Source organism: Poecilia reticulata, chromosome 9 (assembly GCF_904066995.2).
Source record: "Poecilia reticulata chromosome 9, P_reticulata-male-v2, whole genome shotgun sequence".
Classification (NCBI taxonomy): Eukaryota; Metazoa; Chordata; class Actinopteri; order Cyprinodontiformes; family Poeciliidae; genus Poecilia; species Poecilia reticulata.
The window spans coordinates 11,178,862-11,206,029 of record NC_088838.1 but is presented as its reverse complement, the minus strand read 5'-3'; the positions used below and the strand labels follow the sequence as shown (position 1 = coordinate 11,206,029).

The following is a 27,168-nucleotide window of genomic DNA, read 5'->3' as shown; positions in this document are numbered from 1 at the left end:
TTATTAAATCTACTTAAGTAAAGTACAGATACACGAAAATTGTACTTAAGTACAGTAACGACTAGTGACGCTAAAATTGAATTGCTTAGCCATCCATCATTAAATTCGGATGGAAAAAGGTGAGTGCTTACAAGCCTGAGTACAGCACCTTAAAGCAACATGTGGTGTGCTTTGCCGCAGGAGGGACTGGTGCACTCCACTAAATAGATGGCCTCATATGGAAAGAACATTATTTGAAAGATTTGAAAGAATATCGTTTAGAGTTTCTGAAGACATCAGAAAGGAAAAGCAAATCGGTTTTTCCATATGAACATTGACTCTAAGGGTAATGGCAAAAAAAATAGCTAGGTGAATTGAGGACAAAAAGTTAATATTTTGAAGAGGCACTCAAAGAAGATTTTTGATGAGTGAGCAAGGAGACGCTTTAAAAATAGTAGGCTGCTGTAGGATATTTGAAGTCTTCATTCATAGCAAACATATTGAATATGTTGAAATAAAAACTAAGAAATAGTTCCTCTTCATTTTCCAAAATTTTTTTGTAGAGGAACCCAAAGGTGTTAAATTATGTCACCCTTTGCTGTAGGCGGGACGTCATTATTAATATTTGATCCAGAGCTGAGTTGGAAAAATGACTGGATCTGGATTATTTTTCACCTTGCAGTTTTTAGAGTGCATTTATTTTCTCTCCCTGTATATAAAAATCTTGGCATAAGACAGGTTTTCTCTACCTCTTGTCCAAGAGTGTGGGAGGGACATCAGCAATAGTCAGTCAAGTGAGAAAATCTGCAGATAACTAGTTTACTGTAAAAATCTCGGGAAATGAGGCTTGCCAGAGTTGCATTTTCTCACATAGCTCCAACGCGAATCTGCCATTGCAAAATGCACAGAAAAATAAAATAAAAAATAATTCCCCCGGAAATGCCCATTAAATCTCAGCAGAGACCGCATTGCTGCTTCGCTCCGACGCCCAGATCATCTCGCCCACCCTCACAACAAACCCCCACACCCCCTCCTCCCCTCTTCCTCCCTCCTGCCCGCTAAAAACACGCACAGCCACGCCCCCAGAGGCACGCGCACAGGCGCAAGCTGTGACACACCTCCTCCATCACACACCAACACTGAGATACCAGCGAGAGCGAGAGGGAAGAGCTGGGTGATGCAGATAACATCATGAAGGACGAGTGCTCGACTACGGGAGAATAAGGGCTGAGGCTTCAACTCGTGGAGAAATAACAGGCTGCCGCTCTTCACCATCATGCCCACCGCATCCGATCAGCAGCTCACCGCCGACACGGTAAGGCCTCTCCGGTACCTCTCCTAAATGTCCAAACTTTTTTTTTTTTTTTTCCCCTTTTGCTTTTCCGCATTTTTTTACCCCTCGAAACCGATTTCATTTCGAGCTCAAAGGCGGCCGACCTGGATGCGGACGGCCGTGTGCGCCATTGCCGCAGCACTAAAATTAAAGGGACGTAATAGAGCGTTAAAGCAAGTCCTCCCAAGGCTGAATGCGCCCCACGGGCCTGTGGGATCTGCATTAGATTTATCACTGCCTACAAAACCCAGCTAAATGACAGAAAAGACTACTCTTTTCCAATCTGCGTATAAACAAGATTGGGATATATATATATATATATATATATATATATATATATATATATATATTTATTTTTTTTTAAAATAACGTTTCTGTGACATTCTTACTGATTACTTGCACGCCACAGATTGCCCTCAGCACCCGTTTAATGGAGATGCCCGCTAATTATTAGTCAGTTTTATTTTCAGACAGATTTGTGCAACTGCAGGGGGGCTGAATGGTTTCCTTGCTGTGGGCTGTAGCCATGGAGACAGTATGTGGCATGTGGCTTTAAACTGTTAGAAAGTGCAGTGTTCCTGCTGAAGAGGAGCTTTGAGGCAGGGGAGTGAATGGAGGAAGGAATGCACATATTTACCTAGTCAAGATGAAAGTTATGGAATTATGAAAGTATCTGAAGTGGGATTGTGATTGTGAACTAATTCCCAAATCACATTTTTATCACATATATAATTGTTTTATTTTAATACAATTTTGACTTAGAAGTTGATTATTTCAATCTAGATGAGACCACAGTAGTAATCACAAACCATGCACTGTTACACATGGTTTTTGTTGTGTTGTTATTAGAAAGAACAGTGCGACCTAAAACATTCAAGTTGATTTAGGCACACGCTTTACTCTATAGCTATTGGGTCAAGTCTAATTTGTGTGTCCATTTAAATGATGTTATACACTTAAAAGTAGAAAAACATTTCCCAAATTAATGTAATTTAAATGAGCATAATAATACATGTGCACCTTGACTAACGATGTAGGTTTGTATGTAGAGGTTGTCTGTAAACAGGCGTGATATTAAGGTGAGCTGCAGAGACATGATGGCTGGTCACTCCTCTCATCATGATGAACAGATGGTAACTCACGGTTGGCTTGTGGGCGAGTGCCAACTAGAAAGTCCATGTTTGTGTTAGATACACAAAAGCCCCTTTTTGGAACGTTTTGTTCCCAGTGTTCTTATTAAACCTAAAAATAAAATAAAAATCTGAATAAATTTTAATAAGAGATTATTAAATGTTTATCTATTTAAAGCATTTAATGTCTTTGCATAGTAAAGACAGGGGGCAATATTCTAATCAATTGTATATGACGGATTTCTTATTTGTGTCAGATCTGAATTCATTCTTGGTTCAGACATCCAGCTGAGGTCACCAATCCATCCACACAATCCTGTAGGATGTATTTTGGCCAATTTTACTCTTAAAGTTTAAGCTGTTAGCTAAAAAAAAAAAAAAAGTTGTACACTGCAAAAAATATAACAAAATAGAAATCAGTGAATTCCAAAGTTCAGCAGTACAATTTTGAAAAGCAAAAAAACCGTAAGACTGAATGTCAAACTTACCGTTGTCATAACTTGTTACAATTATAATTTTTGATGTAAAAACTACAAATTGATGTATGTAAAACAAAGGAACACGTTGTATTTAGCGCACAGTTAAATAAACCACAGAGCAATCCCATAAATTAATAAAAAAAAATATTGTTATTAATTCATGAAAGCCTGATGTTAGTAGACAGTCTGTAGCTGTGCTTTGTAGCATCACTTTCTTCTTCAATATTTTAGCATTGAAAAAAGGAGAATGATGTTAGGCATTTGTTATGATGGAGGGTACCTTAAATTGTTGAAGCAATAAAATCTGAGGCGAAAACTGTGGCAAACAATGAGAGCTCTAAGACAACAGGAAGGCTAACTGTAAAGTAGCTGGCAATTTCCATGCCATGGACCATGAAAGTTGAGAATTTGGCAACCTACTGGAAGACTTTGACACACTGTATAAATGCAGAGCCATTTGATAAATTCAAATATTACTCAAAAGTTAATTTATTTCATTAACTCCATTCACTAAGTGAAACATAGTATACTATTTCATTAACTCACAGACTGATGTTTTCAAGTTGGTCACTATAGCAATTATCATCTCAAATGTAACATTAGAACATTGCATCAGTCCAAAAACAACAGTTTTTAAATTCACTAATGTGGGCTAAGTGAAAAAGTATGTTTAAATCCTCCTTAAAGATTGTTATTTTCAAAAGGTATTTTTAATCTAATAAAATTAGCCTCGTTAGAACACATATTCCAGTCTATTATATATAACTGTATATGATCTAGAAATAATACAGTAAGGCAGAGGTTAAATTTAGCCACACTTACGGTCCTAACAGTTTTAGTTGCTAAATAAAAATAGGGTTGCACAACGTACCGACATCACAATGTGTCCTATAGTGCACTTGGTAGATCGTGGTGATCGTGGCCAATAAGTGATGCAATAAAAATCTGGTTGCTAAAAATATGTTTTTGCAGCTTGGAGAAATGTTCACTATTTTTTAATTTTCACACCTTTTATAGATCTCATTTATGATCAAAATCCCAAGGTCTGGATAGAGCAATGGTGAGATTGGGTTGATGAACAAGAAAGAGTGGCAAATAAGTGTGTTAATGCCAATCGATACTGACATTGCAGTATTATAAAATGATATATCAAAATGTCAAATTTTTCTTGGAACCCTCATAAAAATGGGTCCCCGTTATATGTTCATCACGCCAAAGAGTAAAATACAATTTCATTCAGCTGTTTAGTGAATTCTCTTAATCACCTTGTCATGAATAGTTAATGACCGGTTGTTGCGGAGAGGTTTGTAAAGGAGGGGCTGGATGTGGAGGCTACAACTCAATAAAGCTAAGGAGTTGACAGCAGCAGAATATTTAAACTACTGTTAAGTTTTAAAGACCTTCAACTCTCACTCCCTTACTTAGCCTCAGCCGTCTGTAAGCAGATTAACCAGCTCTGAAGTAAAACGTTGAAATGCATGAAATGATCCTTCTGAGGCATATTATGTAATTATCAATCTCGCCATAATTAATATAACTGAACGTAGGGCACAAATTGCAGTAATATGGCTGGCAGTGCCAGTTTTCATCACAACAAAAAGCATGAATTTTTTTAAGTAAAAGCATTGAACATTTTGCTACTGACAGATATTAAACTGTGATACTGGGATTGATTACAACTCAAAAATCCTGGATTGGAGCAATACTATGGAATTAGGAAAGTGCATAAATTAAACCAAAAAACCTACATAAAATAACAAATCTTTTATGTTTTTAATCATAAATTGAACCTAAGCTGAAGTTCTTTTGCTGTTTTTTTTAACAATACATCTTAGCAGTATCAATAAAAACTATTTTGGATCAAATTGCACATAAATGCCAATTTGTTGTGTGTACTGGCATGTGTGCACATTTTTTCCCTTTCTGTCTTTAACTTAGCTAAAGAATGATTATTTATATCCTATTTTAGAAATGTTTCTTGTCTAAAAGAAGTATATACCTTGATTACTCTTTTATGTTAACTGTTAACACAAGCCTTAAAAGACGTAAATGATTGCTACTTTGTTTACATACTGTGATGCGCTACGGTTCTTGCCATGGCAACCATACAGAGTAGCAGAGTATCTAACTATTTACTTAGAGGCACCTTTGCTGGTATCAGTTGTTGTTCCTGAGTAATACTTACTTAAAGCACTGGGTTTCCATTGCATATCTGTGTGTGGCTTCTAGGAAAAACAGAGATATAATGAAAAATGCATTTCTTTTGTCGCTCTGTCTCTTCCTTAGGCAGTCTTGATCCTAAATGGAACTGACAGGAGAGCCGTGAAGTTTCTTCAAGATGACCAGAACGCATCCCCCTGATATACTGGCGTCAAATCTGTACCGGGACATCACACTGGGCGACATTACTGGTCACTCCGTTTCTCTCTATTCCTCAAAGCAATGTGACTTGAAAATGCTCGATAAATCGGAGATAATTAATAAAAGACACTGCCGTAGTTTCGACTTCATTGAATCCCTGGATGACCCACAGTCCTTCTCCTCCTCAATGGAGCAACACTACAACAGGCCTGAAAATCAGCCATTAAACAAAGATCTCTGGAATGGACTTGATCAGCCAGGCCATCTTCGATTTTCATCTCCTGATCTTTTTAATACCAAGCAGTTCCAGCAGCAAGCTACCGAAGACAAAACAAGTTATCTTACATGGTCAGAGTCCAAAAAGAGGTCAAGGTCTAAAAGTGCCCCTAGACTAAAGGCTACCCTCACCCCTGTCCCCATCTCTGTATCTCCACCACAAGCCAGGAATGGGAGGGACGGATCTCAGGCTGTTTCAGATTCCATGAGGACTGCTGAAACCCAACGGGAATCCACTAGCAGGCCTTTCTTGAATGAGGTGCATCCTATTAAACTACAGCCCCACACCCCCCTTTATGTCTCTGACTGTTTTGAGCAGGATAAAACTGAAAAACCAACTGTAAGCCCTCATGTCAGGTGCCGTGTGGACATCAAACCTGATGCTGCTGTACTGGAGCACACATCAAGGCAGATTCCCAACGCGCATGGTGAACATCTTTGGCAAAGGTACTCGCAGGCCAGTAGCAGGTCTGGTTTATATGTCCCACGGCACATTGCCTCTTCTCCAACACCAACTCCAAGCGAATGCTATAGTGGAGATTTTAGACAAGGATATCTCTATACCACCAGCATGTCTCCTATCTCCTACCAGCATCTAGACACACACCGGATGCCGTCACCAACAACACCATATCTGAGCCAAGAACACAGAGCCTATTCTAATCCTAACATACCAACAAAGTTTTTCTATACAGAGGATGCTGTCCGGTATCCACTTCACCCCTATGCTAGGACGTATTTCCAGGATGATCGGTCCAGCCTAACCAGTTTTGGTAGTACAACCCCAAGTCAGTATGATCCGAGGACTCGATGGGTGCACACACTTCCTGTGAGGTCATACTATACTGACCACCTTACCAACAGAGAGGCAGCTCACTCTGCATATAACAGACCTTACTCCACAAGTGAGAGAAGTTCATACTTTTCTCAAACTCCACTTTCTAGAGCTTACTATGGAGAAGACGGTCGGTTCACTCCTTACAATATGAGTAGCTCAAGGTCGTTTTATTCTAAACCGTTCTCCTCTCCTGAAGAGCAGTACTTCCCCCCAAGGCTATACAACACAGAGGGTTATCGACGCCCTCGAATGTCTCAGGCCTTTTCAGATGACTGGTATCGCTCTAGTATTTCTGGTTTCTCGAGCCACTCATCACAGAACACACCACCAAGAGTGAGACAAGACCTCAGCATTCCTCCGTGGTTTACTAACAGCTACACAGAGGCCAGTCGACTTGGAGCAGATGTCAAAAACCACTCTAAGTCTTGGGACAACATCATCTATCCACGGCATGAACGAGAGCAAACTGTGCCGCGTGGACGTAGCTATGAGAATCTGTTTCACCAAGCAAGGCAAGGGACATCCTCTGATGTTACAGCCAAGCCGGTCATACTTAACCTTTCAAGTTCACCAAGGCGCTATGCTGCTCTATCTTTATCAGAGAACTCTTTGGAGAGGAATTCAAACAAACCATGGAGAAATTCTAAGAGTGGAAACTGGTTTGTTACTCCAGAGATCACCATAACAGACAATGACCTTTGTGCAGGAAATGCCAGGCGTCGTGATGTTCATTCTGTCAGCTGGGATACTTCTGATGGTGATAATGCATCAACTCAGAGGCTACTTAACGAAAAGAAGCAATCCAACACGACAGAGGTCCCCAAAGAAAGAAAACATAATAACTTCTCCCTCCAGCAAAGTTTGGAACAACTGGATGAACTCTTAGCTGATTTGGTGGTTGACTACAAACCCCCAACGAGCAAAAAATCAAGTGAAAATCTTTTAGACCAGTTAAAACAACTGATCACTGAAGACGACAAAAACACAGAATCCCCGGGACTCGAAAACTTAGAATGCCTCAGCACACAGCTTCCATCGTCTAAATCCAGCCCAGACACATTGAAAGATCCTGATAGTGGGTGTGATGCTTTCCAAAGGAGCGCAGAAGAATGTTCTCCAGACCACAGCACAGATGAAGATGACACTATGGCATGTGCTAATAAGAAGTGCAATCGGATTGAGAGCATGTTCAATGCTTGCTTGTACTACAAGTCCTGTCATAGTTGCTATACCTTTTACTGCTCAAGAAATTGTCGCAGGGATGACTGGGAGATCCATAAAGAGACATGTCTCTATGGTCGTGTCAGCAGTGTGTGTCGGCACACCCTTAAGTTCTGCAGAGAGAATTCAGAAATCCACAAGGCCTTCTCACGCATCGCTAAAGCGGGCTACCTCTCCAGAGGGAGAGGGGTTCTCTTTTTGGGTTTTGCAAATCCAGAGACTGCAGAGAACTTCTTGCAAGTTGGACTGGAAAGCCTCCTCATGTCTCCTACATATTTGTCTCTTAGAGAGCTGGATGGATTTAAGGACAACCTCGGAGAATATTGCAAGGAACTGCAGCAGGCAGGCAATGAATATGACCCCAATGAATGTTTCCTTTTGAATGTATCAGTAGCTGTTGGTGAACTAGTGCCTAACAGACCTTCACCAAGGGTCCCAGCACCAACAGTTAGAAAATATGCAAAGGTGTCCTTGGCCTCCTCGAGTCCAGACAAAAAAGTGCTCAAGAAGGACGATGAAATGGAAACTCTCATTCTCACACCACCCCCAGGCACACCCGACATTGACAAAGAAGGGGAGGAGGGAAGGAAAGCGAGGGAGGTGTGCTTCGTCAACATCCAGCGTGAACTCAGGACCAGGGGAGTCTTCCTCCGTCATGAGTACCCCAAAATCTATAATCAGCTGTGCGAGTTTGTGGAGAGTAACAAAAGGTTCACTCCCACAACAATTTACCCGATAGACAAGAGAACAGGGAAGCAGTTCATGTGCATGATCATGGCGGCATCTGAGCCAAGAACACTTGACTGGTTGGGTACTCCTCATCTTTTAGATGATATTATATAGCATAGCACTTAATAGTAACAATAATGATGTCAGCAGCACTAATTGTATTTACTGTGGTTTGGAAAATTGAACAACTGTACATGTATAAATATGTGACTTAACTTACTCATTTTCTCACCTCCTCTTAGTTTTGTCTGTTCCCAAACTCTCCCCCAATTCAAAGACAAAACAAAATGCACTTTTAAAGGTTTACCTGTGTTGGCTTGTTTCGATCATGATGCACTCAGAAGAGCTTATAGCCTGCATGTAGACTAGGCTTAAACCCAGTTATTCAGGTGTTTTAAAGTGTAGAAAGACAAATATATCAAGCACATATTATTCAGGGAGTGCACTTCCATTCACTCCATGTTGTAGTAAAGCCAGCCCATACCATATTGCAATGGTAATTTTATTTTCACTATCAAATGTTATATCAGAAATTTAAACGCCATGTTGCAGTGGTTGTAATATTACAACTGTTTGTATTCAAGTATTTCCTTGGTATGGTTATGTGGATATTATTTAGCAACACTTTATTCAATGATGTTTCATAGACAAAGAAGTACAATCGAACCATCTATTTTTTTTTTTTTGCCAGTCTGACTAAGCATTTTAGTTGGAGCTTATCTCATTTAATACTAATGCTTGATGTCATTCTTGTAAAAAATTGCTTAGTATGAAAGTGGCCTTCAGTTAAGAACAAACAAATGCATTTGACACAGAGCAATGTATGGAATAGGTATTTCTAAAGTATTAAGAGCTTTAGATATAGGTTGTTTAACTAGAACTGTACATAGATAACTATTTTGCTCAAAGCATGTTATTTATATTTAAGTATTTTTAATTGCTTTTGCTTATAAGTGAATTTATTATGTTGACAACAGCTGCTGCTTAAAAATGCAAGAGGTATATCACACAGTATTTACTGGATATTGGATAATTTGAACATCTTGACCTAGAGACCTCAATGAAACTATTATCACCACACATTCTGAATTTAACCATATGCAATGAAAGAGCAACCTTAATTTGTAAAATCCTATTTTACTATAAAAACCGATAATTCCTTTAAATTAAGAGTTGTTTGCACTAAGACATGAGTCCTAAAACGATAGTGTTCCTAACACAGCTCCAGCACTGAACTTAGCCTGCTTTAATTGCCCTTGTTCACTAAGCTAAGGTTGCTCTTTTACTGGATTATATATCTTTGTGCAAGAGCTCTCTTCAAGTTTCTATTTTGTGATGTTTCTAACCTCTGTATAAATATATAATAAATGGATTTTAACAAGTGGCCAAGTGTGAAATATTTTAACTTAGTTTAGATTTAATACAGTTCCATTTAGCAACAGCACCACTTTTAATGCTCAAACGAGATTTCAGCTGCCAGAACAAGTGTCAAACTTGAACAAGTATTTTTAAAGAAACTTAAATTAAATATTTTATACATAATGTTGTTAGTCCTTTAAGTCTTTCAATAGAATATGAGATACATGTTAGTATAGCATTTTCAGGCATTTAAAGTAAATTTGGGGATTGTTAACATGTTAGCTAAGTAGCTAAGTATCCAAATCTTATTTTTAATAGCTTTTTCAGGAGGATTTAGTTCCAGTTATCAGCATAGTGACTTGTTTAAACAATGTTTTTTCACAAAATGTGAGTGAGCATCAAGTCTTTGCTGTGTATTGTATGGTGTTGCTTATTACAGGGCTCTGTGACATTTCTGTTGTTAGAGCACAACCAAGTGGAAGAAAACACTTACTACTTCCACTAATATTTTCGACAACCTGCATGAACTTATGGAGGCCCAAAACTCCATATTTAACAACCTCTACTAGTGAACTCTGAGTTCTTTTAATGTTTGAATAAATAAATTGCAAAAAAAAAAAAATCAGGTATTTTTTCTTATGTAGCTTGTTACAAATTACAAATGGAAAATGAATGTGGTTATGTCAGTCTTACTCCCAGATCAATGTTATGATTGATTTCAGAGTCAATAAAGTAGTCAGCAGCACTTGTTATTTGCTCCTGTCTGATTTACCAATAAAAGTGATTCTGACTCTTCTTTATAGAAAACAAACATACTGCCTAAATGATGTGAAATTAAGAAAGGGACTTGACAAGATAAATCCACATTACAATGCTGTCAGTGCTATCATGCGATAAAAAATGCAGAAAACTATAGAAATAAATTTGGTTTGAGAATGGTAACAGAGAAGTAGTTCCGCAGAGGGAAATTATTTTTGTGAAAAAATGGCAGATCTTGAGCAGCTCGTACTGGCAGCATGTTAGAATAGCTCTGCTACATTAGTTCTGATGTGTTCTTTTTGCAGACGCATCTTTTGTTCATCTTTTTTTGGTTGAAGCATTGCTTTTTTGACAATTACTCCCTATGGCTTTGGATGCTTTGAAGCTGAAAGGTTTTGTGCTCTTTCTTTTTTTACTTACTGACTGTTGTTATGCTGCGTAACTTTTTCTCCCGCCCACAACTGGGAACGGCTGATTGTCATCCCCAAAACTCTAGTATCTGAACTATGACCCCCAAATCCTAGAGGCTTCCTAGTTGAAACAGAGGCTTCATGGGCGCTTAGCAGGACAACAGAGCAGAAAGCGGCAAAGGTAAATGAGGTGGATTAACAGTGCATGCTAACAACATATGGTAGTGTTATCCAGGACATGCTACTGTGAAATATCATCTCTGTCCCTGAAGGTTGAGCCGTTACCATGTTATGACAGACATGAGACTATCATGCATCAACAGTCTTCAGTAAGAGGCCTAAGAGTTGTTGCTAGATTGACTGCCACTGTAGAGCCCTCCTGCCCAGAGCAACACCATTCACAACAACTCTGAAGATACTTGGATGATGAGCACAAACAACATTTATTTTCCCTTTGGAATAAATAAATAAATAAAATATATGCTTTTAATGTACCGTAGGTAATTTTAATCATATGGATAATTTCCCAAAGCACTGGTGAATAGTGTGCATGTCTGCTCACTTTGTAAGATGCACAGCACATAACTGTTTATTTTAAAGTGGGAAGCTCCCTTTAACAGCAACAACTCCCCGTCTGCGCATGTCTCCTCGTGATGACAGCAAATGACAGTCCTGTTTAGCTGCAGCCAGTGTTAAACCGCTAACCGCCAACAAACTGTTCTTCTGACCTGACAAGTCTAATGACTAGCCGTGTTTAGAGACTCGGGGAATAACCTGCAGAGGCCAGTTACATTTGGTAAGTAGCACGACCTTCGTCACGCCAAGTATTTTGAACAACGTCTGGTCTCTGTGGACCTCATAGTCGAAGGCTAAGCTAAGTCTGCTAGCTTATCCTTAGCTTTCGTTGCTAGAATTGCTAACGTTAATGTTAGCCTGCTCACCAGGTTGCTTTCTGCGCCCCTCCTCCAAATCAGTGCAAACACACACTTTGTCGTTTACTCGTCCGTTTGTTGCACTTTGGTTTCTTTGATTGCCTTCATTTTTTTCCGTTGAGTTTATCCGTCAAACTGATCGTTCAATGGTACTTTACATAGAGAAAGAGCCCTGGACAAGCCACCTTAGCTGGCGATATAAAACCTCACTTGACGTTAATAAAAGCTATCGGGATTTATCGACTGCCTTGCTTAGCAGGAGGTTTTCTTCTTCATCTTTTAACAGTAAGACTTTGAGTTTTATGCCTTAAAACAGTTGGCAGTTTAACTAAATGTGTCCCCCTCCAGCCCGTGAGAGGAATGTCCGAGCTAAAATACCAAGCTGCACAATAGATGGTGGGACGCTGAAACGAGTTAGGCCTGGTGTGGTAGTTGAACAGCATGCTGTCATTTGACACGATAAAATGCTTAAACACCAAATATTACTGGCAGCTGTTTGTAGCAACTGGAGATTCAGGAGGAGACGAACATAATCATGTCCTCATTTTTCCCTAAGATACTGTAATGACAACAATAAGTAGGGTGATTAATGGGACAATTGCTTTTCTGTTGTTTTCCATTAAAGGAGAATGTTATCAACTCATTACTTGCTGAAAAATAATGGAAACTTCATAGCAACGTTAATAATTGACGTTCTAGAAACTACACTGCATCTCCTTAATTGTGTGTACTTTAGTACTTTGTGTTTAATATGAACTTTAGAGATTACTACATTCTGATCGACTTCATGTGAAGCTTAGTCAACAAGCTTTTACTTCAGCCGTCCTGCTGATTTAATCACATTACTCGGAAATTGTCAGTTTTTATATTTAGTGACAAACATCATGACTTGGATTGAATAAGGCCCATGTGATTACACATCCTGCTTACAAGTTTATTCAGTTATGAAAGATATTCCGTCTTACTAACACATGTTGCTTTCATTCATTCTGACTCAGACCTTAATGTTCCTTTCCTTCTGCTGAACCATAATTTTTCATTGCGCCTATTGTAATAGTTATCCAATTCCAGATGTACGTAGTATTAATTCTTGATAGATTGTAAAATTCCCAGAAGATCAGAGTTTGGCGTTCTAAACTGAATGTTTCAGCTAAACAATCTTGCTATGCATGTTTTTTTTTTTTATTGTGATGCCCATGCTGATCCAAAACTAATGCATCTCTGAAACGGTCAGGAACTTACACACAGTATATTGGATGATAAATCTTTTTAACGCTTTTTCTTGGAACGGTTTAAAGTTATGAATTGGGGGTGTGAATCATCTTTGCTCCTCTTATAAATTAGGAATCATTATCTAACACATAACATAAGTGTGTTCTTTGGTTGTTGTTCCCTCCATCAACTGGAAGCACAGGTAGGACACTCTGGACATTTTGTCAAGTTGTTAAAGAAGTGAACTGATCCAGGACTGATTTTAATAGACCTCAAGAAAATAGTGTAGTGGGAGAAAAAAGTTGACCTTTCAGATTTAGAAATCTGGAATGTGCCGATTTAAAAAGTTGGCAGATTTTTGTAAATTTTAGTTGAGGTCTACATTATGTAAACGCATACAGACACTGATGTTTACATTTACTACATCCAATTGTGATGTCTACTGCAGATGTTAAAAAATACATTAAAATGCCAACTCCAAATCCTTTTGCTTTACAAATCTTAACTAAAACTCAGCTTTACTGCGACCAGATTCTCTGACAGATGGTTTGAAATTGCCTCTGCTTCAGATCCACATAATTAATGGCTGCTCATCATGGCTGTAAGGCTAGAAAGAACTAGTTTGAACTGTTTATTACAGTTCTAAATAGTAAGTAGAATTAGCAAAAAATCATCATCAGTATTAAACTCCACCTTTAACTTTGAAATATGTTGTATGATTAAAAAGGCCATGTTTGAGCTTTATTTGTGAATTAAAGGACTTCTGACCAGAATATGCACCTGTTGCACAACAGCCTGTTTACAAAGTGTGCACTAATAACTGAGGGACGTATTTTAAAGGGGCAGTATTACATATTTTTCTGGCACATTGTGCCATTTTTTAGCACAATCAAGTAACCGTGTTACTCTCAGTTGTTATAAAACTGCTGAAATTTCACTTCACAATTTGTCTTTTAGTTGGCCTCTGTTTCTTTAAGAAGCTTCTACTCTAACAGTGCTCCTCCATTATGCTGTTTATAACTATTCTTTGCTTTGTGGAAGCTCAGTGGGAGCTGCAGCTCCAAGGAGGAGCTTTGAGGAAATAGGCAGCAATTTGTGAGAGCATGCTTTTGGGTACCCATGAGTGGTTGCCATGGGAGATCAAAGGATTTCTCACACATGTGTGAAAGAAATCAAAGCAACACACCAGGTGTGTTTTTGATGAGGGAATAAGATTTTAACATGATATTTAGCTCAGTGCCCCTTCATTAACCTTGACCTCTGTCACAGTGCTCATCTGCCCCATGATTAGCTTTAGCCACTGAGCAACACAGAACATTTAAAGCAGGGGTCCCCAAACTTTTTCCTGTGAGGGCCACATAACTTTTCCCTTCTCTGGTGGCAGGCCGGAGTCAGTTTGTAACAGAAAAGGTGTGACGATTGCAGGAGTGCCTAAATGTAAAAATGTATTGTTTTCTAGAAAGCACAATTAAATAACCCTCTCTGGGTTCTTCACAGAACAAAAGTCAGGAAATAAATAATAACACTATTAATGAAATAAATAATAACCAAATAACCCTCTCTGGGTTCTCCACAAAAAAAGAAAATCCAGGAAATAACACTATTTATGAAATAAATACCATATATGAAAAAAAAATCTAAATGCTCTCAGGTATTGTTCAGGGGGCCGGACCAAATGTGGAGGCGGCCGTAGTTTGGGGACCACTGATTTAAAGTTTTGTTGAGAACTCAACCCTAATCAGTGGCAAATTGTTAGTGTGTTATTTTGTTGATCAAACTATCTGGCATAAAGCACTTATTCATAGTCACCTAGCAAGCTTACACATTAGTTGTTTAATTTTCTTCTATTTAGTACCACCTGAAGCACATTGATGACTCTGATCATTATAACTGTATTGCAGGTACAATTTAACATGTTTCAAGCCCATTGCTGTAGTTCTGCTGATCAGAACCAACGCTGTATGGCACATAGCACTTAGCGCTCTTAGCTGCTGTTCAGCTTTAAAAATACCAACCCACTTTATTCTTAATGATGGATAATGGAGATCTTACATTTGTGGATGAACTAATACACCTCTTTTATTGTGCCTTCACTGAATAGAAACCTCAGTATCCGGATGTCTAAAAGCCTGTTTTATTAATGGTAATGCATTATTCTTTGCCGTAAGATGAAACATGATTCTGCTGTTCTGATCACTGTTGGAAAAACTTGAGATCTGAAGTGTGCGGACTGTGTGTCCTGGAACTGATTGTCCCAGTGTATCAGTCTCTTTAATCTGTTTCCTCCCTCTCCACCCCTGTTTTTTGAAAAATTAGTTTTGAACTAGAAAGGTTGACGTACATGTTTGATTCATGTAGTGAGGAAACGCTGGAGCTTGCAGAATATTTTCAGCAGTAAAGTAGCATGATTATGAATGAACTATAATTATTTTTGCAGAAAGTAGTCTTTTGTATCCTTAAATTGCTTCATTGTACATTCATGTTGATGCACAATTCTTTACATTAGTTTTAGAATTGCGTCACTCATGGTGGCAATTGTACATTAGTTATGATTTGTTCTTTTTTTTGTGAGGCATTGCATGTTTGGACAGTTGTCCCCACTGGTTTTGGATGTTGTGCCACTGGATGGATTATTGCTTTACCTTTTTACTTTCGGACAGTTATGATGCGTAGTCGAGCCAGCAAGATGTTGTTTTTACAACTGGGAGCAGCTGATTAGCATTTTAAAACCCTCAAATAATACTTGAACTATGACCCAAAATACCAGAGGTGTTGAAACGGAGGCATTATGGATGCAGAGCAGGACCAAAGAGCAGAGAGAAAAGGAGAAGTTCAAACCATTTCTTCCGTTGATGATAATAGGAAAGGATTTAGTCTCTGCCTGGTTTTCAAATCATATTTCAGATTTGTTGCAACACTGACTGCTACTGGACATCCGTCCGTCCTGCCCACAGCATCACCATCCACAACAACTCTTTGAATATACTTTGACAATATGAGTTACATTATTTGTTCTCCTTTTGTAATGTGTAGTGTAAGAACTGATGCGCATTGTTCATTAAAGTTCAGTTGACCTCCTGTCCCGTAGACATTAATGTTTACTTATTGTTTAACCTCATATTGTTGCTAACCATAACACAGAAGTTGATGCAGTTGCAGTCTGAGTGCTGACAGCACATTCCACAGCTACTCTGCAACCGTCAGCTGAAGTACCTCAGTGTTTTTAGCATAATCATCTACTGTATCAAATTTAAAGTTCTGGATTTAGGAAATCCAAATTCACATGTTTAGCTCTTCCTTTCAATTTGTGGTCTCCAAAGCATTATAGAAAGCAGGGTGAGGGGTGGCTTGTGAGATCAAGGTTCTCGAGATGAGAATAAGGAATTAAGCCAGGTTAACTGTTTGAGTCTTTTTTTTAACTCCTCACCCAGCTGGTTGTCCCTGAAAATCTGTCCAAGCACTCCAACCTGGAATTTATTAAGTTTTCCAGAAATATTTCTCAGAAGGAGGAAAGGGTCCATTTTGATTAACTACATGGGCTTCAGTTGTACTATTCACTTGCTGAGCAGTGTAAGAAATGTTCAGAAAAGGAAGTGTGAAGAGGATGTTGGCTCAGAGTCACGAATGCCTTTTGTGGAAAGTGAAATCCTTTTAATAGCCATCAGAAACGCTTTGTACTTTTGGTTGGGCTGCCTGAAAACGTGTGGGATCGTGTACTGGGAGGACTGGCCAGTGTTCCATACCTGATCGCTCTGGCGTGCAAAATTCCTCCCTCTTCGCCTTGCTTTTGCCTCACCTGTTATTTCTCTCTACCTTGTTAGAATGATAAATGACTCTGCTCAACAACTGGCCCTGTTGTGATTCATGTTAGGAATATTTAGTGGCTGTCGCCTCCTGTACTAGGATTAGCATCCTCATTCAGGACTCTTAAGAGTTGCAGATTATCCGCATAGTGCGTTACCGGGTTTCTCTTCTGCTTCAGAGTTCCCCAGCGCTCTCCCTGACTGACTCACCAGTTAGCTATAAACTGTGGATTTTAACAGAGCTGACGGGCGCACAGCCCAGTGACAATGGTCCTCCTTCCTGCTAGCCACTTAGTATCCTGACTGCCTTTTTCACTTCTGTGTGAAGAATGCTCCTTGTTAAGAATATGATTGTGCATGTGAAAGTGAGTCATAAGCTTGAGCCTGGTGGGTTTTTGAGGGGAAGAGTTCAACAGTTGGTGGTAATATGGGTGAGAGTTACATTAATCTGGTTACTGGATTAAAAATAGTCTTTCTCCAAGTGGATTACACAGAACTATTTTACTGATGTTGTTATGGAAACAATTTAGGAGGCTGCTTTCTAAACAGCAATTCACTCCATGAGCATTCAATGCAGCTTCCTATAAGGGTGGCAAAATAGTGGAATTACTACATTCTTTTAAGATAAACGGGAAGGTAAGTAATGTTCTGCAACTGTGAATTTTGCTAACACTTCATGAAAATGTTAGGTTTGCACAATGTATTTTGCCATTGTATTCCCAATTTGCTCAAAGATTAGGTTCACAATAAAGCCGTTTTTGCACTGCAAGGAACGGTACGGAATGGAACGGTTTCAAAGTAGGGCTGACCGTGTTTGCATTAGAACTTCCGACCGGTTCCACCCGGCCCCTTGGAACCACAAGAGCTGTGGTTCCAAGCGGTGCTGCTTAGAATCAGCAGCTGATTGGTTTAGAGTCAGCCGTTGATCGGGTCTAGCTGGCTCTCACTAAACTGTTCTTACTGTATTTTGTAGAGTGCTCTTTTAATACTTTTATTATTATTTTTAATTTGCGATGAATTCCCCTCAATATTCTGCTGTTGCCTGGCCCCATGATGAGGTAATTTTTTTTCCTCCGCTTACTCGCTGATGAACGAGTACAGAATGAGCTAGATCGGTCAACGAGGAATGAGAAAGTTTTCCGCCGCATCTCTGAGGAAAAGGCTTCGGTCGCTGCATTGAAACCATTGTTTAGTTTCAAAAATAATGATGTCAGGTACAGCTTCGATGGCGCCCTCAGTTATATACAAACACAACAGGGCTGCAGTACGGGTGGAACCGGACCGAAGCGTGCCTTTCCGTTCCGTACCGTTCCGTTCCTTGCAGTGCGAAAACGGCTTAAGAGAGCAATGTAAAAAGCAAACTACATGTTAAATGACATACCAGTGTGCATCTTGTGTTCAGGATGAAATACTGCTATTTTTCCCAGACAAATAAGACGTAATATAGAAAATACTCTAAATGTGTTTGTGGAAAAAGTGAACTTATGAAACATATTGCTACTATTTCTAATAATAATACAGTAATAATAAAGTAAACTGATGGGAATATGTTTAGAAATCCATGTTTCCCTAAATGGATTGTTTTTTTTAAGAGCTTCAAGTTGACAAATTGGGAGTGGGATTATTCCTGAGGAAAACTGTGTGTTTTTCATCTACATCACCAGACCGACCCAAATTACAATTTAATTGTGTAGTGCATTGCAGCAACCGGATTTTCTTTGAAAAATCAAAGGAATGTTCTGTAGCTGATAGAAAGCTGACTTTGTAATTGTCTTTATACGTCTCTGACGGTTCAGGTCCGAGTCCATTTGAGACCTGAATCCTCATCAGCAGTTTCCAGCTATAATGGCTGAGCTGTGTGCTGACTCTTGATCATTCCTTCTTTGGTCCTAAAGTAATTATAAAAGTAATTATCAGTTTTGTTTTTATCCAACAAAACCGATAAGTTTTGTAGTCACAGGGACAAAATTTGTAGACACAGGGAAATTGACTGAGATGATTTTAGTTTTTTTGATGATAAAATTATGATTATGAGGATAAAATTAATTCTCAAAAATACAATTTGTCCAATAATTCTGTCACATATCAATAATCAAGACTGAATGATTATTGTTCACGTTGAACCTGGGGTTTCCCAACATGAGCCAGCAACCAGGGAAAGCATCTGAAAGTTGAAGAAATGTGGCTCTTCAGGACTTAACTTATAATCCCCTGTATGAAGCTGTGTTTATTATGCCTTGTTGACATTTACCGCAATCGGTTTGTGTTTCCCCTGTAGAGTTAGTAGATCCCTGTCTTAAATGTTACATTTCCATTTACAGTATGTTTTTTGTGACGGAACAGGATAAAAAGAAAAGAGCAACTTAACACATTCAGCTGCCCTCCAACCTCTACAGTACCATCTTGATGCATTATTTCTTCACTGTTCTGAATCAGGAAAAGCTTCTTGACACGAGAGACCCAAATCACTTGACCATTTTAATAGTTTGGCACATTTGTTTTTTTGCAATTACTATCCTAGAGTGTTTTTTTTTTAATGAGCATTATTTGTCTGCAGCTTTCCTTTCTTGCTTATCAACTGGTATTTCAAGGGCCTTTTTCTTTATGATTTGATACAGTAATTAACTGTAGAGCTTATCTTTTGTCTTAAAAACACATAACCAATTTAATTTGTCAAGCATATCAACAAAAACACTGTGGCTGTCTGTTAGATTGTGTGGGTTGACACTGCCTCGCAGTCATTCCCACTCTCAGGCGGTTTTCTCTGCTCCCAGTCCTATTCTCTGCCCGGAACCCCAATTCCACACTTTAATCTCGGTTTTCACTGTAAACAGCCGACTATAAAGAGGACTTTGAGGGAAGGATTCACTGAGAAATCATTCAGATTTCATGCACTCAGCTTGGATTGCCTATTAAGGCCGTGGGTATGCAAAAGAGTGATTTGCATTTTTTTTGGCCATGTGATATCTGCTGGAGCTTTAGAGCTTTCTTTTGTTGTCATTGGGCCCTTCGTGAAAAGAATACAGAATGCAAATGATGGTTTCTCATGCATGATGGGGCCGTCATCGCTCAAACTAATGTTCACCCAATACTTAGGAGAAAACAACCATTTCCAAGTCCAGTTGAATACAAGTTCTTCATACATTATTTAGTTTTTTGGAAATTATAAAAAAACTATCCTCAGTAAAAAAATAAAAAATAAACAAGCTGATAAAGAAAAATGTTGTGAAACCTCTGGAGATGGTTGTGCAATTTGGGATACTTCATAAGATGAAGAACAATACTGAGCTCCTCTTAATCAGCCATACAACAACAGAGTATCTTCAGTCAGAGGCTTTGTCAGAGCCGCTGTTATCCAGATCGCTACAGAAGATTCTTCCTGCCCCCAGCCTTCAGTGTTTACAACTCGTTAAAAAACAGCACAGCCCATGTAAGGAGGCCTTTGTCAAGGCCTCCATGGCCAAGGTCTCCACGACCATGGCCTCGACTATGTCCATGGAGGTCGATTCCAGCCACCAGGACGAGTCTTGGTGGCTGGAATCGGGCCTGGTGACCTGATGTCTTCCCCCTCTCTCATGACCTACTTTCCTGTCAAACGACTCTCAAATAACGGCCACTAGAGCCAATAAAACCTTAAAAAATTATACAATAGACCTCTGGATGACTGCCTTAGTGCCCGTACCATCCGCCTGTTCTAGGTGAAACCCTGCAGTTATAGAAGCATTTAATTTCCCTTTGGGGTGATTAAAGTTGTCTTTGAATTAAATTGAATAGATATCTCATTAGATGAGCGAAAAGTGTGATCTTTTTTTGTTTTCGTTAAATAATTTAAGCCCACGGCTCTGAGAGTTCTCCAGTGAAGTGACTGGAGGAGTTTATGGTGCGATCCATTCAACCATAAATACTGACTTCCTTTTTTGGAGAATAATGGAACTGAAACCCAAGCAGCGATAACCCTGATGATATCACTGTGGTCCGTTTTCCCAGACTTCAAAAAACTTCGTCTAAATCTCATTAAAAGGCGTTATGCAATTGTTTATGCCACCTGGTGAACAGGATTTTTATTTCCCGTCATTTGTGTCTATGAGACGTTTTGATAGATTTTTTTTTTGAGCTTTTGACTTTGTCTCATTTTCTGATTTTTGTCTCCATTTGTTCTGCAGCCATTTCGTTCTCGGTCTGCGTGAGCCCGTGAAGATGGTGAAGCCAGACATCCACACTCTGGCCCACCACCTAAAGCAGGAGCGGCTGTATGTGGCATCGGAGAAGCAGCTGATCCAGAGGCTCAACAGTGATGTGCTGAAGACGGCTGAGAGGCTGTACCGGGCGGCCTGGATCGCCAAGCAGCAGAGGATCAACCTCGATCGGCTCATTCTCACCAGGTCAGGCCGCCATGAGGCTTTCTGTTTGACTTGGGAGGCTTTAGAAACCACAATTTTACATAAACCACCCCTCACAGAAGAGTCGGTGGAGCTTATTCCTGCCATGAGTCTGAAGCATAGGTCATTTAACTCTTTGAAGAATCTTGAATTAGTACAAGTTATATTTAATTTCCCTGCGGGATCAAAAAAGTATTTTTGAAATGAACTGATTTCAGGGTTTTGAGTGGACCAATCAGGAAGCCCAATGTCAACCTTTCAAGACCAACTTTGCTATATGTCTGTGATCATTGTTCACCGTTTAAACTCTGTTTTAAGTTTTAATCATGTGTGGAGCCATTGTTGTGAGAAAATCAAAAACTAAATGTCTGTTGAAGCAAGAGTTTTTTTTTTTCTTTTTTAAATCATATTGATTATGAAACGTCTTTGTCCTATAGTGTGGAGGCCTCTCCGGCTGAGTGTTGCCAACATGCAAAGATGCTGGAAGATACGCAGTTTATTGACGGCTACAAGACTCTGGGTTTCCAGGAGACGATCTATGGCGAGTTCTTGGCCAGACTGAGGGAAAACCCCAGACTTGTTGCGTCCTGCCTCGTGGCAGGAGAAAGACTTAACCAGGAGCACACCCAGGGCGTCATCCACAACGTCTTCACCTCACTTTATGGCAACTGTATCATGCAGGAGGATGAGAGCTACCTGCTGCAGGTCAGAAGTTCAGAACAACAGTCTGGCAGGCATACGTAAAGATGATTGGCTTTAACTTGTATCTATTTTTTTTCCTGGCAGGTGTTGCGATACCTGGTAGAATTCGAGCTGAAGGAGAACGACAACCCCCGCCGTCTTCTGCGACGTGGAACCTGTGCCTTCAGCATCCTTTTCAAACTCTTCTCAGAGGGCCTGTACTCTGCCAAGCTCTTCCTCACCGCCACCCTTCACGAACCCATAATGCAGCTGCTGGTGGAGGACGAGGATCACCTGGAAACCGACCCGGCCAAGGTGACGGAGCGCCTCACCCCGGCCCAGCAGGAACGCTTCGGGGAGAAAGGCTCTGAGGACTACAAGCAAAGAGTTCAGGCGGCTGTGGAGGCCAACGAAGCCAAGCTGGTTGCCTTGGTGAACAAGTTCATCGGTTACCTGAAGCAGAACACCTACTGCTTCCCACACAGCCTGCGCTGGATCGTGTCCCAGATGTACAAGACTCTGTCGTGTGTGGAGCAACTCGAGGTGGGCGAGGTGCGCACCATGTGCACCGACCTCCTGCTGACCTGTTTCATTTGCCCGGCTATAGTCAACCCAGAACAGTACGGCATTATCTCAGATGCGCCCATCAATGAAGTGGCTCGTTTTAATCTCATGCAGGTGAGGTTCCTGAAGGATTCTATCTGCACTTATTTGCACATTAAGATCACAAATCAACTATCTGGTGCTGTTCTGCTTTTCTTCTACAGGTGGGGCAGCTTTTGCAGCAGCTAGCCATGGCTGATGATGATATAGACCCCAGGAGGAAAAGCAGTTTGTCTAAGTTTGATAAGGTGATTCCAAACTATCTGCACACTGGTTGACCAAATTTTAGTATTTATTCTTAGTATTTGATTAAAAGGGCAGTACTTAACAGTCTAATGCTGTGTAGTTCTGAAATGATTAATCGGATTAATCATGATGAATCAATTAGACTAATTTAGTTATTAATTAATCATTAAGTGGAGTATACACACTCAAAAAAAAGGCCATTGGCTGAAAAAACAACATACTCAGAGCAGTAATTAAGCCAAACCTGTACGGGGGAAAAAAAAAAAACATTTTACATTTAGGGTAAAAACATTTTTGTAAATCTGTTAAATGTGCCCATTATTTAATCTAATTAATCATCAAAACTAATTGTTAGAATAATTGATTATTAATTGTTAGCTGCAGCCCACTAGTTTAACTCAGGTATCAAGGTTCTTTGTGGAGGAGACACTTCTTGATGTGCTTTTAGAAAAACTTCTCTTTTGCTCTGTCCGTGTTTCCAGAGCTGTGTTGCCGCTTTTCTGGATGTGGTGATTGGAGGACGAGCAGTTGAGACCCCGCCCATGTCCTCCATGAATCTCCTCGAAGGGCTCAGTAGAACTGCAGTCTACATTACTCACAGTCAGTTGCTTGCACTGGTAGGTTTTGCTAAAGCGGTCCAAAAAAATATAATGTTCGTTTTTTACTTTTGTTATATCCTTACAAGTGCAATATAAGGAAACCATCAATGTGTTATATCAGAATTTTATGTGATGGACACTCACTGTGCATAACTGACAGGTATAAGGGAAATGATTCATGGTGGTTTTTATAATTTGTTTTTTTTACAGATAAAAATCTTAAAGGTGTGGTGTACAATGTTCTTCCAAGGCTTACAGCAATTTAAGGAGGGAGCGTTTATACAGAGGAACACCAAAGCAAATACATTAAGGAGTCAAATGTCAGGGGCTTCCTATAACTAAAAGGAAAACTGAACTGTAGAAGCACAGTATTAACAAATTTAATTTCTCATTCTAGTGCCCAAAAGATGATAAATTTGAGTGTTTTTAAAAAATAAAGTGTTTTATACAGATAATTGTATTAAATTGATATGCTTTCTTTTCGAGTTTTCATATCTACATTTTTTTTCCCCCAACATTTATTGATTGGTTTTGTTTTCCCAGAGTTCCAATTAATGTAGTTTGCACATACACTACCCCCCCACCCCCACTACATTTCGTTTTTTCAGTTTTCACTCATTTTAGGCGTCTCGATCCAACAGTACTTGTAAAAAAAAAAAAAGGCGAAACGGTAAAAACTGAAAAAGATTTGATTAAAAAAAAAACTGGAAGAAAAATAAACTTTTTAGGACCCTAGTTTTAGAGTTATTGCTAAAAAAAAATCTTGAGCTAAATATTCATCAAAAAATATATTGGGAAAAAAAAGAGCCATTTCAGTTTTTTACAGATTGCTCTTCTTGGATCAGGTTTAGACTGTCCTCAGTATGATTTTTGCAGGTAAAAGTGTCTGCTTCTAGATGTGTGAAGCTGATAAATTTTTGCATCTGTAAGTTCAGCAAATAGTGGTTGCACTCAGGGTGGCTATATAGAAATACACACCATACATCTGTGTCTTCTTGCTGTTCAGGTTTTCAGGTTCCATTTACTGACCTGTTTGTAGTGATGTCATGTTCAGATATAAGCATGGTGTTCATGCTGGAAAGCATGGTATGTATTTCTATATAGCCACCCTGAGTAAATTTTTTCATTAGTAAAAATAAAAGATTAAACTTTGTATCATTTTCCAATCACTTTTTGATTGTGTTGTGTGTCTTAAAAAACTCTTAATTTCTTTTTAGACTTTAAAATGTCAAGTATAAACTTGTTCGAGTCAACCAACTCACTTCTCCAAAACAGTTTAGGAATTCATTTGATTCTGAGAAATGTCTTCCGTTTGTATTGTAGGTGGACTTCGTTCGGAGCGTAATGGCAGGCGACCACCTTCGAGAGGAGGAGCACATGGCCCTGGAGACTCTGCTGGCTAACGTCCCCCATTCTCGAACCGTGAAGAGCAACAGTTTGGAGCTGACTCCTTCCAACACCCCTCAGCTTTCCCCAGCTACAACCCCTGCCAACAAGAAGAACAGATTACCTATAGGTACCCCTCCTGTGCTGCGTTCTCCATCTGTGTCTTCTTACTGTTCAGGTTTTCAGGTTTCATTTACTGACCTGTTTGTAGTGATGTCATTTTCAGATATAAGGCAATAAAAGATGTGCACTAAATCTCATAAAAATTAGAACGAAGCAGAGCTGAGTGGTGAAAAGCTGTTTCATGGGAAGCTAATGAGCTACTTTTCAGCTTGTTACAGGGATAATTAGCATGCCCTGGATTCAGGTTCAATTACAGAAATGACAACCAATTAAATTACCATATATAAATTAACTATTTTAATTGTAATGGATAGAAAAAAAGAAGCATAGAGCACTGCCATTAGGATTTTTTTTCTCAAATGGTGGTGTTAGCAGCACTCTTGCATAGAAACAAACCACTTGTGTTTGCTTCTTTTCAAACTCAGATGTTGTTGTGATGAATTCTCAGATGCTGTGTTTGTTCTGTCTCCAACTCCCTACTTTGTCCTTCTCTTCTCCTCTCGTGCTGCCATTGAATGACCAGGACAACATTTAGCTGCTATAACATCCTGGGACCCCTCAACCACCACTCTGTCTGCTCACATTCCATTAGTAACCCCTTTTGGTGGGTAGCCTGTCGGTTAGCTTGGAGCCTCAGAGCACCTAACCCACTGTTGTTGTCGTCTCACCCAGCCTTCGTGTCAGATAACGCACATTAAGCTTTAGTCCGTTCTCCAAGACGCACAATGACCACCGTGCTTCTGTTGCGTAGCACTGCTGTCGTCCATGTGTGCACAGAGCTTTTACTGATCATGATAAAGAAAATGTTTTTTTTTTCTTTGTTACTGATTTTGTTTAACCTGTTTTTTTATAATTATTTTTGCTTCGCCATTCATCAGATTTTGGCTATTCGTTACCAGGTAGAGTGGAGGCAAAATATTATTTTCTTCTGTTCTGTAGGACTGCATAGCATTCATATTCGAGCCAGCACTAGTATACAGTGGAACTTTAGAAAATGTCATTTTATCTTAGTGTAAAAACAAAACATATTTTCTCTTGATGTGGTCTGAACTGTGATCACAGGCCAAATACTGAAACCTCCAATCAGCTGCAGGATGAGTCTCAATTTGGAATCTGAAATCTGCACTGGCCAGGAAAAGTCTGACCAGTGCATCTCCAGTTGCGATAAGTGCCGTATGTAATATTTTGAATACAGATGTATACAACAACTTTGGAGTTACTGGCACTTCTAGTACAGATGTGTAAGAAGTTTTAAAATAAATAGTTTATGAGTAATCTCCCACTGAATGTTTTCAAAAATATAACCTCTAACTTAATTGAATTTATTCGGAAATGGGGAAAAACACAATTAGAAATAATTAGATTTATATACTAGAAGTGTCGCTTCTAAGAATCCCTTTTAAAATAAACATTACTGAAGCACATTTTTAAAATTATTTATTATTAAAATGTATATAAAAAATAAACTCTTGAATTATCTGGATATTTTTTAATTGGTGGAATTGGAAAAATATATTGTACTAGAAGACAGGACGGCATAAAAAGACATGTTGGCTTTTATTTTTTATTTTTTGGAGCCCATGATAAGCGATGCATGAGCTTTTGTATACGTCTGCATTTAAACAGCCTAACAAATTAATTGCTGCTTCTAATCCATACACAACAGGCATGGGACGGTGTGTTAACCTTGAGTAAAAATTGCACAGTATATACGCAATGAGTTATAATTAAAATGTGCAGATATAGAATTAGGTTCCAAGTAAACTTGGTTATTGTGTAAAATATTCTACCTTTTTTTTTTCCTCCTGTGTTTTCTAAAAAGCAAGTAAAACAAACTGCAAATTAGCTTGTTAATTAATCAAACCATCTTCTTGGATAGCCAGCCTGCAGTGGGCTGATTAATAAGCATGCAGGTCATGGCTTGTCAGCTATAGCCGTGGTAACAGCAAAATCGTAATACAATTGGTGCCCGTATCAGCCAGCTGAATAGCAGTGTGCAGCACTGCGGAAATGGCAGCACTGCATTCAGCTGAGCATCATGAGCGATGTAGAGGTTTGAACACCGTGACCTTTTTAAATCCTGGTCACCGGTAACCGACCCATGCCTAATACAGTTAAGTAATTCACTTTTATTTATTACTAACACCTTTAATATACATTAAAATCATATTAGTTTATATTAATAGCTGTCTTTGTGTCGTTACGGTTTTATGTTTTCTTTCTTAGACTTGTGATTTATTAGGGTTTTTTTTTTGGGGGGGGGGGGGGATCTTTTAAAGGTTTTTTTTTTTTTTTTTAAGTTTAACATTTTTAAAATACGTTGTCTTTTC

At 39.2% G+C, this 27,168-nt stretch overlaps 2 protein-coding genes across 8 annotated transcripts in view; both read left to right on the top strand.

Annotated features, from left to right (window-relative positions):
* Window positions 1–1,039: 1,039 nt before the first annotated feature.
* Window positions 1,040–9,730, top strand: unm_hu7912 (un-named hu7912). Of its 2 annotated transcripts, none has more exons than XM_008419197.3 (2): window positions 1,040–1,294; window positions 5,212–9,730. In XM_008419197.3, exon 2 carries the CDS (start codon window positions 5,260–5,262, stop codon window positions 8,458–8,460), a length of 3,201 nt encoding a protein of 1,066 aa, XP_008417419.1. In that variant the 5' UTR covers window positions 1,040–1,294; window positions 5,212–5,259; the 3' UTR covers window positions 8,461–9,730. The 2 variants fall into 2 exon arrangements, with proteins under 2 accessions (XP_008417419.1, XP_008417418.1); XM_008419196.3 differs by having other exon boundaries at window positions 1,041–1,294; window positions 5,208–9,730.
* Window positions 9,731–11,500: 1,770 nt separating this feature from the next.
* The window catches only part of gapvd1 (GTPase activating protein and VPS9 domains 1), a 37,920-nt gene continuing 22,252 nt past the window's right edge, over window positions 11,501–27,168 (top strand). For 3 of the 6 annotated variants that reach the window (XM_008419200.3, XM_008419202.3, XM_008419199.3), the window contains exons 1-8: window positions 11,501–11,670; window positions 20,985–21,203; window positions 21,638–21,905; window positions 21,987–22,559; window positions 22,649–22,732; window positions 23,213–23,347; window positions 24,653–24,845; window positions 25,362–25,442. In XM_008419200.3, the coding sequence (XP_008417422.1) occupies window positions 21,019–21,203; window positions 21,638–21,905; window positions 21,987–22,559; window positions 22,649–22,732; window positions 23,213–23,347; window positions 24,653–24,845; window positions 25,362–25,442 (1,519 nt within the window). In that variant the 5' untranslated portion in view covers window positions 11,501–11,670; window positions 20,985–21,018. The remainder of the gene's footprint in view (window positions 11,671–20,984; window positions 21,204–21,637; window positions 21,906–21,986; window positions 22,560–22,648; window positions 22,733–23,212; window positions 23,348–24,652; window positions 24,846–25,361; window positions 25,443–27,168) is intronic. The other 3 variants (XM_008419205.3, XM_008419204.3, XM_017306818.2) reach the window with 2 other exon arrangements.

Excerpts from the sequence above, each read along its gene's own strand:
- unm_hu7912 (XM_008419197.3), top strand. The coding sequence starts at position 5,260 with ATGACCAGAACGCATCCCCCTGATATACTGGCGTCAAATCTGTACCGG.